This window comes from Schistocerca americana, chromosome 6 (assembly GCF_021461395.2).
Source record: "Schistocerca americana isolate TAMUIC-IGC-003095 chromosome 6, iqSchAmer2.1, whole genome shotgun sequence".
Classification (NCBI taxonomy): Eukaryota; Metazoa; Arthropoda; class Insecta; order Orthoptera; family Acrididae; genus Schistocerca; species Schistocerca americana.
In genome coordinates, this window is record NC_060124.1 from 151,845,578 (window position 1) to 151,859,582 (window position 14,005).

The window sequence follows — 14,005 nt, forward strand, 5'->3', positions numbered from 1 at the left end:
AGGTCACTGCAGAGTCGTTCGCACCACAAGCAGTTGGCGCCGCGATGTCAGATGATCTAGAAGCGCAAATTGAACAGTTGAATCTCAGTGTCAAGCCTATGCTGAACGTGTGTACGTGTGTGTGTGTGTGTGATAGAGAGAGAGAGAGAGAGAGAGAGAGGCCTTGTTGGCCAAAGGCCAACATTCCGACTGTCTTTTCGTTGTGCCTTTCTGCAACTCAGCACCTCTGCTATATCGTGAGTAGGAACTATTGTTTACATTATATTGTTACATTCCATCCCAGTTTTTTCCATTGTTCATTGTTTGTTATAAAATTCACCTTTTTGTTTTTAGATCATTACATCACCAAAATCCACACACACTGCTCTAGAGTCTTGCTATATTTACAGCTTCCATTTCAACACTGCGTTATCCAAATGTTACCTTTATAAAAGAAAGCATCAATTTACAACTTTTCATTCAAAACCTACTGTCAAATCTGACACAGATTAAAGTAGAACTTCAACCGCTTCATTTTGGATGACTTGTCTTGGCACTTATTTTTTCCAAATCACTTTTCTCTCCCATCGGAAAAATCTAGGTGAAATTTCCCACAATACACATGTTTCAGCAGATGGTGCCACAGCTATGACATGTATTATTATGTGACACTGCTGCCTATCATGTTTCAATGCCTGTCGATTTGTGAACACTTCCTGTGCTCAGAGGATGACCTTGTCTAATGATTACATAATGGTCCAATAGCTACAATCTGAATCAGTTACAATGGAGGTTATTGATCATGCGTCTGCACCACTCCCCTTGTCCTAAGTAAAGTGTACCCTTCATACAAGCGAATATAGTGTTCTAGAGCAAACACATCTGTGTTCATATTCCTATCTTTGATTGTCTTCAACTATAGGGTTGCCTGTCGCAACTTTATGTATAAAATGATATGTGTAAACACTACAAAGGAATGTACACAGTTGTATGTAAACAAATATGTATTGCAATTTTTATGGATCGTATGACCATGGGCCAATGGAGTTAGATGGTAGGAGTAACTATACATTTTACTTTTTTTATAGTTTTTTTTGTTTTTGTCTGTACAAGTCTGGTTAAAGATTTTGTTATTTGTTAGTGTGCAAAGTAAAAAGCTAACACTTTATAGTTGGAATATGTAAACATTGTACTTATTTTGTTTGTTAATGTAAGAGACAACAGAACATCCTTTTTCTTACAAATGACTACAATTTAGTATCCCAGAAACCTATATCAAATATTGTTGTGGATAAAATACAGGGTGTACATAAAGTCTGGGAACACTTTCAATTATTTATTACACAAGAACCAAACATTATACAGATATCATATATGAATCATTTTGAACAGAAACCCTGAAAGTTGTTTTTCATGTATACTGCCACTGTGTAATTTGCCGGTAGTCAGCACTAGTTGCACACATGGCGAGTTCAGGTGCGGAGCGAGCTTTCTGTGTTGGGAGTTCGACAAAAACAAGTGTACTACAGCTGTTCAACAGATGTTTAGAACCAAGTGTGGTAAGAAGCCACCAACAAGGAAGGCCATTTACTACTGGCACAACAAATTCGTTATGACAGGTTGCTTGTGCCCGGCAAAGGGAAGTGGATGTCTCAGTGTGAGTGACGTGCATGTGGAGCTCATACGAGAGACATTGCAGCAATGGCTGATGCCTCAAATGCAGTCGACTCTCCATCTTTCAGTAGGATGTGGGTCCACTCCATTTTCGTCGTGAAGTTTGTGGATACCTGAACACAGAAGTGCCACATCGATGGATCGATCGTGCTACAGAAGGGGACAGCTGTTTCATGAAATAGCCTCCCCAATCACCAGATCTCACTCCATATGACTTTTTTCTGTGGGGACACATTAAAAATCTGGTGTATGTACCGCCTCTACCACATGATGTAGCAGAGCTCTGGGAGAGAATATGGGAAACGATTGCCACAGTCGACGAGGTCATGCTGGGAAGGGTATGGCAAGAATTCGATTACTGTATTGACACCTGCCGGGTCACTCACTCATGGTTCGCATATTGAATATTTGTATGTGAAAAAACTTCAGAGTTTGTCTTCAAAATGCAGTTTGTATGACATCTGTACAATGTTTAGTTCTTGAGAAATAAATAATTGAAAGTATTCCCGGACTTTATGTACACCCTGTATTATGAAAAAGCCTGCCAAAAAGAATTGCCTGCTTGAACATTCCTGAGATTGAAGAAATTAGGATCATCAAGAAAAGGTAGGTACACACACACACACACACACACACACACACACACACAGAATAGATACTATTTTTCAACCTTCATCTTTTATGGATAATTCCTATTCAACAGTCTCACCAACTAAATGCGTATTTCTGAAGTACAAGAATTTGTACTTAACAACCATGTGTTTTTGAATATTTCATTGATGTTCTGCTTTTTTATCTTAGTTACTTTTGTTAAAGCCAGTAGTTTAAAAATGATGCAAACAATCTACAGAAATAATGCACCAATACAAAATCAGAGGTAAGGGGAAAAAATTAACTTGAACATTTCTTTGATGGTATAAATATATACTTTCATTAGTGATTTGTTTCGTCTTTCTGATACATATTATGAATATTTTATTTGTTCACCACTATGCTCAACAAGAAATACAAACAACTTCACTAGATGATTTTACAACTCATATTTGTAAAAGAGAAGTGCATGTTTGGTAGGCTGTCAAGAACGCACATTTGTTGTCTTCCTTTATGGTAACATTCACAAATAATTTCGTACTCAGTTGACAAAATTATGCCTGCTACAAAAAGTCTCAGATTTCATATGAAGAAATCAATCTTACTTTTTGACACTCATATTATTGTCCTCCAAGCAGTTTGTACATTATGTAAGCAGCCTCCTCTGCTTCCTTTTCACAATAACAATAAAAAAACTGGGGCAGTTTTCAATCACATGAACATGGCATTGTAAATATTTAGTTATCACAGTGAAGCTGCTAAAGCTTTTCTTTCTGAGTGCTTTCCAATTACAAATCTTGATACAAACTTCTCAATCACATTTGAGGTAAATGAACTGGTAATGAAAAATTCACAAGCAGTCACATTAATTAACTCATATTATTTCACAATTAACTGTATGACATGTGTATTTTCAACTTAGAGTTCTTCTGACTTTGAATTTTTTCTAGTGAACCAAAATCCATTTCATGAGCATTATTCAAAATGCTCAGATACATGAGCTCATTAAGATGTGAAGATAAATTTAAAATACTTGTGTAACTCACAGAACAGTTATTGAGTTTCAGTATAACAAGTTGTTTACAATTGAGAACATAATTTATACCTTCATCTGTAATATCATTTCTAGAAATATTCAAATGTTTCAGTCTTGGCAACTGTGGTAAGTACTGCATTCCCTCATCAGTAATATTACAACCTTTGACATTAAGTTGCTGCAGTTTATGACACCTACAGATGAACTTCAAGCCTTCATCTGTCAAACTTTTGCACATGGCTACACACAATCTCTGAAGGTTACGACAACTCTGAGACAGAATTTCTGCACAACTATCATCAAGTCTGCTGTTTGTCAAGTCAATCTCAACAATTCTTGGATAATGTATTCGCCGAAAAGTCCATTTTATAGCGGAAGGCGATATATGAGATGCATTTGGTATTTGTAAAATTTGCAGTTCTGGTAAGAGCACAATATTTTGGAAACACTCCTCAGTCAACTGTGAACAGTCATAAAACCTTAGTTTTATTAGCTTCTGACAAATTTTGATTGGGGTAAGAGAAGTAGCAGTAAATCCAAACCCATAACCATCTAGCACAAGTCCTTTCAACTGACTCCCCTTTTTTGCAATAAAATACAGTATGCTATCATCTCTTACTTCAATTCCATCCAGTCGCAAATACTCTAATGACTTACAGCCATCTGCTAAATGGCGCATTAAAGTTGAACCAGTATAGAATGTATGCAGCAATGATAAATACCGAACTTTATCAAACTTACTTAGTATGTAACCAAAATCTTCTGAATCAATATCCATGCTTCTTAATGTCAGGTATTCAATATTCGGCAGAGAAGCCAACAACATTTTCAGCATAACCACTGTTACTGGTCTTGTATCATAAAACTGAAGGCTTTTTATTTTCGGGCAACATTCACACAGTGTTTCAATGACAGAATGTTCAACATTAGCTACTAAAATAACTGAATGCAAGTATGGGGCGGCTCTTAGAACTGTTACAATTTTTTTAACAGATGTACTCCTTTCAGGAAAAAATGCAAGGTTCTGCCAGAGATTTGGGTGTCTAGCCAGAGACCTCCAGCGTGAGTTCACATGCTGTATGTTCAGCACCAGATCTTCCACTGAGCATCGTGAAAATATTTCCAGTAGTATCTCATTTGGCACATCATCCAAACTGATTGACATTATAAATGGAATTGTTAGGACCTGTATGAAGAAAACATGAACAGTTTATTTATACACTTCCTTCATTTATTCTCAGTCAAATACAACAAAGTAATTGATTGCAAATTTTGTAACTAAAAACACACACACACACACACACACACACACACACACACACACACACTCACACACACACTAACCTTTATTTTAAATATCTGCCAATATTTTGCAACCCTCCAGAGTTACCATCTTGAAGTATTTTGTTTACGTGCAAAGAGACATGAGATTATGGATTTATACACTTTATCAGCACCAGTTAGCCCATGTCTCAAAAATGTTTTATGAGAATTCTTGTTTGAAATATGCCATTCAGATTCTGAAAAAAAGAAAAGACACACACTATTAAGAATACAAACTTAACTTGTATGGTTGGTACTCCACAGCTTGTAAGTATTTGTTAAAAGAAATCTTGCTGTACACCATGAGCTCCACATAAAAATATTTTTACATGCAGCTCACAGTGTACAGCAAGACGTCTTAACACCAACTGAACTATTGCAGCAACACATCAAAATTTCAAATGGAAATGAGAGCCAAAGCCCATGCATTATTAGATTACAAATTCAATGTGGCATAAATTTAAGCAATGCATTACATATCTTGTTTGCAACCTGGCATTTTATTCACTGGAACAATTCAAAATGTGTCTACAATTATTTTTTTTGCCAATGTGAAATTAATTTGGCTGTGTGTATGTGTTTGTGTGTGTGTGGGAGGGGGGGGGGGGGAGGGGGGGGGGGGATGCTTAAAGAGACCATACTATTAGGGCATCGGTCCCTTTGTCCTCGAACAGACAGGTCTGTGCGACTGTAGATCACAATGGAGCCTACCATGCAAAACCCAGGGGAAGAAAACCCCAAGGTCTACCACTGTCTGCAAAGCTGAGGTAAAGGGGGCAAAAAGAAGAAAGGGAGACAGAGGAAGCAAGGCAAGCAAGGTGCTCCACCTAGGGAGCAGCCGGGAGCCCCTGAAAGCAGAGTGCAATGAAGGGACATACAGCTCCCAGCCCCCGTCACTTACCACAGGTACTCTACTCTGAGACTGCCTTTGAAAGACTGGCAACATGGACAGAGCAAGAGAAGCACAGAGGACCTCCACAAATTCGTAGTCTCCTTTATCACCCACACTTTGTTTTGTTAAGTCAGAGTGAGCCATTCCATATTCCAAGTACCTAAAACTTAATCTAATACTGATTGGAGGTCTGTTTCCAGAATACCAATCCCAAGAGTCAGTTTACTGGTAACCAGTTTGGCCAGGCTACCAGTGAATTCATTCCCCGAAATCCCGACATGGCCCAGGGTCCAGACGAAGGGCCCTGAGCGTTCACTTTGTTCAAGGGCATACAGGAAATTCTGGATAGCAATGACCAAGGGATGGTGAGGGTAGCAATCATTGAGAGCTTGCAAACTGCTCAAGGAGTCACTGCAGATGCGAAAGGACCCACCAATGCAAGAATGGATATACAGCCATCTGGCAAGGAGAGCAGTATCTTCCGTACGAGTACAAGCAAAGCCTACATGACCAGCAACCATCGAGCCATCAGTGTAGATAACTTCTGAACCGTGGGATGCTCCAAGGATAGAGAAAAATTGGCAGTGGAGGGTCTTGGGATGGACTGGGTCTTTCAGACCTTGTGATAGGTCAAGAAGAAGCTGTGGTCGAGGGATGCACGACAGAGGTGTATGGGACTGGATCCACAGGAGAAGTGAAAGAGGAAACAACTGAAGTTCAGACAGGATACACCAGATGTGGATTGTGATTGAAACTCTTGATCGGCACTGCCATTGCAGGAGATGGATTACCGTGTTTGGAAAGAAGAGTCAGTAGTTCGGATGCTTAGGGCAGCTATGAATTTGTATAGCACAATTGACAAGCTGCTGTTGTCACCTGATCTGCAATGGAGGGACCCCAGCCTCCATGAGCAAGCTGCTCATAGGGCTAGTTCGGAAGGCTCCTGTCACAATTTGAACCCCACAGTGGTGTATCAGATCCAGTATCTGCAATACTCAGGGCGATGCCAAACCGTATGCTAGACACCCATCAGCTAAGTGGGATTGTGTCAGGACTTTGTAAAGCTGCAGAAGGGTAGTGCGATCTGAACCCTAGCTGGTGTTACTCACGTAGCGAAGTGTAAGGTGCAGCCAGCACTTTTGCTTAAGCTGGAGGAAATGGGGAATCCACATCAACTGAAAAATTAAGACCAGTCCTAAGAAGTGATAAATCTCCACTCTGGAAGTGAATGAAGGCCAAGGTGAACACAAGCAACCAAACAAAGCCAAGGTGACAATGGGTTCACACCCATTGGGAAAGTGGCACATAGTATGAAGTTAAGCTGCTGGAGCAACAGCTGTAAGCGAACTCCAGGAGGTAACAGGATCAAAGGAGGAGGAGGAGATTAGTGTTTAACATCCCATCGACGAGGTCATTAGAGATGGAGCGCAAGCTCGGGTGAGAGAAGGATGGGGAAGGAAATCGGCCGTGCCCTTTCAAAGGAACCATCCCGGCATTTGCCTGAAGCGATTTAGGGAAATCACGGAAAACCTAAATTAGGATGGCCAGAGACGGGATTGAACCGTCGTCCTCCCGAATGCGAGTCCAGTGTGTTAACCACTGCGCCAGATCGCTCGTTAGGATCAAAGGAGTCATCAAAGAAGGATACATAGGATGGGTTGCCAGGCATGGCAAATAAACAGCATGCGTATTCACTGAGGAGACCATCACATTGGTATGACAGTGGTAGTAGGGCAGCTTCTGCTTACAGACTCAACCGGGATAGTGTGAAAAGCGCCAGTGCCCAAACACATGCTATGGTGGTGGATGGTATTGAGACTGTGTAAGAGGGAAGAATGTGCAGGCCATTATCAAAACACCCATAATCTAGTTTCGAATGGGCAAGGGACCAGTACAAACGGAGGAGAGGGTCTGATCCATTCCCCAGGAAGTACTGCTGAGGACATGCAGGACATTGAGGGACCATTCAGCAGGTGGCCAGGTAAGACATGGGAGGATCAAGAAACTTTCCTATCAAGCACGACCCAACAAATGTTGTAGTTTCAATGAATGGAAGAGCAACAGGTTCAAGACGTAAAGACAGTGGAAGAAATCCATTGCACTGCCAGAAATTCATACAAACCATTTTGTCAGGGGAAAAGTGAAACCCATTCAATGCTCCACTAGTAAAAACAATCCAGACAATGTGGAAGATGCCACTCAAGGAGAAAAGTCCTTGGAGAACTGTAATAGACCACAAAATCATCGACAAAACAGGAGCCAGAGATGCCTGGCGGGGAATAGGCCATAATTGGGTTAATGGCGATAGCAAAGAGCACAACGCTAAGGACGTAATCCTGAGGCACACCGTTTTCCTGGATAAAGGTGTTCAACAAGGCAGAACCAACATATATTTTGAAAACTCTTGTCTATTAAAAATTGCTGAAGGAAACGGGTCAGGTGGCTTTGGAAGACCCATGTTTAGAGAGCACAGAGGACACCAGTCCTCCAGCATGTGTGAATTCAGAGCATAATCAAACTTCCTCATAGTAAAAGTGGCATTGTAGCACTCACGATTCTGAGAAGATAGGGGTATCAGCCGAGCCACCTCCACTCGTTTCCCATGGAGGAAAGCAAGTTGATAGGGTGTGAGAGTTCGAAATCTCTGCAAAATAGTGGCCTGAAGTGTTGGATAGAGTCTACTGTGACATAATCTGCAACAGTCCGGCCAGAAAACTGGGAATGGATCTTGGCCCACATAACAGGAGGAGGAGTGGAACTGTTAACAGACCTAGTAGAGGAAATCCAGCTAGCTGTTTTGCTATCCTGAAGAACACAACAATACTGTGCACGGAACTGTTTATAATGAATACAGTTTGCCTTTGTAGGATGACTGTTAAAAATGCGGAGAGCATTTCTGCATGTGAACTACATCACAACATGCCTCAGTCCACCAAGGAACTGGAACACACCACGGTAAAGATGAAGTGCGAGGAACGGATAATTCTGCAGCGGTAATGATAACATTGGTAAGATATTCTACCTGGTCATCACAACTGGGGAAACAATGTTCATCGAAGGTCGCCTCTAGTTGGCCTTAGTAAGCCACCATTTGGGAGTCCACGTAGGTGGGGTAGGAGTCAGCAAACAGACAGCACGCAGGAAATGTTGCTTGAGTATGTGTCATGGAGAATGGACCACTCAAGATGAAGGGCAAAATGGGCAGTGCAGAATGGGAGATCCAAGAAGGAATAGATGTGTTTGGAGTCTGAAAGTGGGTGCTCCATTGTTAAGGCACATGAGGTTGAGTTGATTGACAAGGTCAGCAAAGAGGGCACCTCTCTGACAGGTGCATTAAAGTCATCGAGCAGCAAGAAGGGATGAGGGAGTCGCCTAACATGCTGGAGAAAGTCCACCCTGGTGACATCAAATGACAGAGGAACATGAATGGTACAAAAGGAAAAGGTGAAGTGAGGAAGGAAAATGTGGACTGCAACAGCTTGCATCGAGGTGTTCAGGGAAAACGTCATCCTGGATGAGCAACATGACTGCCCGATGAGATGGAGTGCCATCCTTGGGAGAAGGTCAAAGTGAATTAGAAAGAAATGTGAGAGGTCAAAGCGGTTGTGAGGACGCAGTTTAGATTCCTGGAGGCAGAGAACAAGTGGACACTGCAATTCCAAGAGCAGCCATAATTCCTCCTTGTTGGATCTAAGGCGACAGATATTCCATTAGAGGAGAGTCATGATGAGGAAAGGAAAGGAGGGAAAAATGAAGGGGTGTCACATCGGCGGCTGCCGAGTGCCAGCCTTTGAAGACTCTGCTACAAGGTGCAGGAGGCTGAAGGATCCTGCTCCATGAGATCTCCCATGGTTGGTCTGTGGAGTCCAGAGCAGAAAAATGGTTGGTGGTGCTCATCGGTGACACAGGGGTCAGCCGGGTGAGGGTCTCACACGGTGACACCATTAAACAGGATCTTCGCGTCAGTGAAGGAGAAGACCGCTTGACATGTTTGATTTCTTGGAGCCTTTGCGATTAGCAGATGACTATTCAGATGTTTGTTGGCTGGAGGGACATAAAAAGTCTCCACTAGAGTATTCCTTCTGTCCTTTCCTGCCTGCCGGTTGTGTCGCAGGTGATTTTGCCACGTGAGGCAAAAATCTGGTGGGCTGTTGTACAGCTGGAGGAGGAGGAGACAGGGATGCTACCATGACACTGGGCAATTTTGCAACTGTGGTGCTGAATTTGAGATGGCATGTCTGCTTGGCCATGTCCTTCATGTAGCAAGATGTAGCAAGAACGGTACTGTAAGTGCCAGATGGCAAGATGCAGAGTTTCCGACAAGCCAACAGCTTGTGAGTGACAGGTTGGTTGGTTTGGGGAAGGAGACCAGACAGCGTGGTCATCGGTCTCATCGGATTAGGGAAGGATGGGGAAGGAAGTCGGCCGTGCCCTGTGAGTGACAGGGTAAGGCAGTTTTCCATTCATCCGGATCTCCTGGATGGCCTGCTCATCAAGATACACAGGACAATTTTGGCTGGAGGCTGCATGGTCGCCACTGCAATTGATGCAGTGGGGAGAAGGAGGCGGACAATTGCCCCTACCACAGGTTACACATTTGGCTGGGATTTCTGCCTCAGTCAAACGATCGAGCAGCCTAGTGTAAATTACACCACGTGAAGAATTCAGCGTTCAATAAGCCTCGACACAAACGGATAGCCGTGGAAGAGCAAAGCTGCAAGCAGTTGTCCTTGAGAATCAGAAGTTGGCTCCAAAAGCAAAGTGCATCAATACCTTTCTGAATAATAAATGGATTTACCATAGCAAAGGGCTGACTATCTTCAGTACATAAAACCATGAGGAACCATGGTGCAGCTGGAGGGTCTTTGAATTGTTATCCTCATTCCATTTACATTTAGTCCACGCAGACTGAGATGATGATGTTTGGCTCATCACGAGAAAATCCTCACGATTGCCAGCATCTCCGATGGCGCGCTCCTTCCAACTGGGGGTCCCACTCAGAAGGGGACTCACCCGCCTTAGGTAATTGTTCACATCTCTCAGGTCTCACCTTCTGAACACCTAACAGGGGGACCAACTGGCAATTTGAGAAGGTAACAGGCAATCACCCCTCCCTGGACTTGGCCTGTAACAAGGGGTACATGTGAACCCTACCTGTTGACCCAGGGCTGGGAATTACGCGTTACCCAGTCACCTGTTATGCGCCAGTTGTGTAGACTGGTCTTCAGGAGCGCACAGAAAGGAATAAGGAAAAAAAGAACCTCAAACGCCGAAGCAGAGAAAGGACAGCAGACGGGAAGAAAGAAAAAAAAGAACGAAAAACCAGCGGAGTGTGTGCTGGTGTCAGGCTATTGAATATGCAGAACATTCCGAAAAACATCCCAGACATGTTTCCCAAAGAAGGGGAAAAAGAATAGCACGAGGATAGACACACAGCACAAAAGGTAAAAGATACTGCAAGGGCTGCAGCCCCATGGTAGCCAAGTACGGACCTGCCAAAGAGCGGCAAGCCCCCTGGGGGGTGGTAAGGATGTGGTGGTGCCACATTGTCTCATAAGCTTTACACAGAGCAAAGAAGACTGCAACAAGGTTGTTGATGTCGGGTAAAAGCTGTCTGGATTGACTTCAAGTGGACTAAATAATTGCAAAAGAGTTGCCTCAGTGAAGACCACCCTGGGTCAAAAACAGAAGGCCCCCAGATTCAAGGATTGAATACCTTTCTGAATAATAAATGGATTTACCATAGCAAAGGGCTGACTATCTTCAGTACATAAAACCATGCATTCAAGTAACTTGCAGAGGACACTGGTTAAACTGATGAATGATAGCCGTCCATCTGAAGAGACAGCTTACCTGATTTCAAAACCGGAACAATGACATCTTCTCACCACTGAGAAGGGAATTCCCCTCACTCCAGAGACATTTAAGAAGGGCAAACATACGATGTTGGCTCACCACCAATAACTGTTGAAGCATTTGATCTTGCATCCAGTCCAGTACAGGATCTGTGTCTGAGCAGAGAGCAAGGATGCTGGTGAATTCCCACTCACTACATGGGGCATTAAAAGGCTCCACGCAGCAGAGAATGAAAGGTAGTTGTTCCAGACTGTGTTTGAGAAGATGGAACTGGACAGATAGTGGACCAACACTGAGGCTTGGATGAAATCCCCAGCAAAATGCTAAGTGATAGAGTATGAGCTGGTGAGGATAACACCACTTAGGGAAATTCCAGGGACACCAGTATAGCCAAAAATGCCTCTCACCTTTGCCCAATCCTGCAAAGAGGAAGAATGTGGCCTACGACAGCAACATATTGTTTCCAAAAAACTCGTTTCTAGCATTTAAGAAGATAACAGGCCCAAGCACGATGCCATCTGAAGATCAGGAGATGGTCGAGAGATGGTAGCAATCGAGGGTAAGACGGCGGTCTTTAATAACCGCAGAAATTACGAGGGTCCACCAAAGGAAACTATTCACTGAGTAGAACCCAAGAAAGAAGGAATCTCCGAAGCAGGTGCCAAAAGGATCACTTCAGTTAAACTCTGTATGGACTCATCAATGCTGCTGTGTGGTGGAGGGTGGCAGCTGAGGAAACGGCATCCTAGTCTGCATTATTAAAGGCTGACTTTGGAGGGCATCCAGGCAAGTGATGCTAAAGAAAAGACAAGATGACTAGAAAGTGATAGCTTTGCACAATCAAGAATTGCCCACTGAATGTGGGCTCTAGCATTGAGGAGACAGAGCAAGCCCTGCCCCGGTCAGTGGTCACAGTTCCACTCCTTGGAGGGTTATGGGAGTTAAAATATCCAAGGAGAAGGAAGGGGGGCAGAGGCTATCAAAGGAGGCCAAGAAGAGCAGGAAGCATACATAGGAGGCAGGTCTGGGGGCGGTGGAAGGAGGGTGGGGGGCAGAGATAAAGATTGCATATAGTTATTGCAGAATCCAAATAGGTCTGAACGGCCACCACTTCCATCATAGTATGAAGCAGAACCCAGGCACTAACTGTGTCTGTGCAGACCAAATTACAAACACCTCTGGAGGTTTGTGAAGGGCTGGCCTGGTTCTGGCTGAAGGCTTGGAAACCACGAAGAGTCGTCAAATCAGTATCCACAAAATGAGATTCCTGCAAATACAACACAAGAGACAGAGTACAAAGAAAGAAGAGACTGCAGTTCTGGAAGGTGGCAATAGTAGCCACTACAGTTCCACTGGAGGGGAGTAGTTCAAGAGGCTGGATGGTCGTCAGACAAGTCAGAAGCCAAAACCTTTCATTGTGCCAAGTCAGTGTCAGTCACCGGTAAGGATGGAGTGACAGCCATGAATGTAATATCAGACTCTGATTGAGAGGGAGGAGCCAACACCCCCTGGGAAGTTGGGAGGTGGGGGGAGGGGGGGGGGAGGTGGGAGGCCTAGTACTGAGACTTACACCACCACCACCACCACCACCACCTCCTCCTCCTCCTCCTCCTCCTCCTCCTCCTCCTGAGGGCAAGAGGAGCTGAGGTTGGGAAGAGAGAAAATCACAGCAATATCAGAATCCAAAAAAGAACAAGTGCCTTGAGGGCCACAGAATGCAGGTCCTGCATCTGACAAAGTAACAGGGCTCTTGAGGTGCCTGGGGGGAAGGGAGGGAGGAAGGGGTTCTAGAGGAAGCCCCATCCCCAGCAGGTGTCAGAAGAGGGTTTCTTCTCCAGCAGAGGAGAAAGAGTGGTTCCATAAGGGGAGGTAACAGGAATGATCAGGGAGGAGGAAAGGGAAGGGGGACAGGCTGGAGTTGAGGAGGAAGGAGGAAGAGGAGGAGGAGGAGGAAACAGCAGCAATGGTAGACATTAGAGATACCAGGTAGAGAGAGCCAAATTTCAGCCGGGCCTCTGAGTACAACAGATGGCCAAGAATTTTTAATTCCTTAACAGGGTTGCCATGTTGTTGTTGTTGTTGTTGTTGTTGTTGTTGTGGTCTTCAGTCCTGAGACTGGTTTGATGCAGCTCTCCATGCTACTCTATCCTGTGCAAGCTTTTTCATCTCCCAGTACCTACTGCAACCTACAACCTTCTGAATCTGCTTAGTGTATTCATCTCTTGGTCTCCCTCTACGATTTTTACCCTCCATGCTGCCCTCCAATACTAAATTGGTGATCAATTGATGCCTCAGAACATGTCCTACCAACCGATCCCTTCTTCTGGTCTAGGTGTGCCACAAACTTCTCTTCTCCCCAATCCTATTCAATACTTCCTCATTAGTTATGTGATCTACCCATCTAATCTTCAGCATTCTTCTGTAGCACCACATTTCGAAAGCTTCTATTCTCTTCTTGTCCAAACTATTTATCGTCCATGTTTCACTTCCATACATGGCTACACTCCATACGAATACTTTCAGAAATGACTTCCTGACACTTAAATCTATACTCGATGTTAACAAATTTCTCTTCTTCAGAAACGCTTTCCTTGCCATTGCCAGCCTACATTTTATATCCTCTCTACTTCGACCATCATCAGTTATTTTGCTCC

At 43.7% G+C, this 14,005-nt stretch overlaps 1 protein-coding gene across 4 annotated transcripts in view; it reads right to left on the bottom strand.

Moving 5' to 3' along the window:
- Positions 1–2,604: 2,604 nt before the first annotated feature.
- Positions 2,605–14,005, bottom strand: part of LOC124619378 (dynein regulatory complex subunit 6-like) — a 53,282-nt gene continuing 41,881 nt past the window's right edge. For all 4 annotated transcript variants that reach the window (XM_047145708.1, XM_047145706.1, XM_047145709.1 and 1 more), the window contains exons 2-3: positions 4,625–4,800; positions 2,605–4,466 (exon numbers count right to left, since the gene is read on the bottom strand). In XM_047145708.1, coding sequence (XP_047001664.1) covers positions 3,135–4,445 — 1,311 coding nt within the window. In that variant the 5' untranslated portion in view covers positions 4,446–4,466; positions 4,625–4,800 and the 3' untranslated portion in view covers positions 2,605–3,134. The remainder of the gene's footprint in view (positions 4,467–4,624; positions 4,801–14,005) is intronic.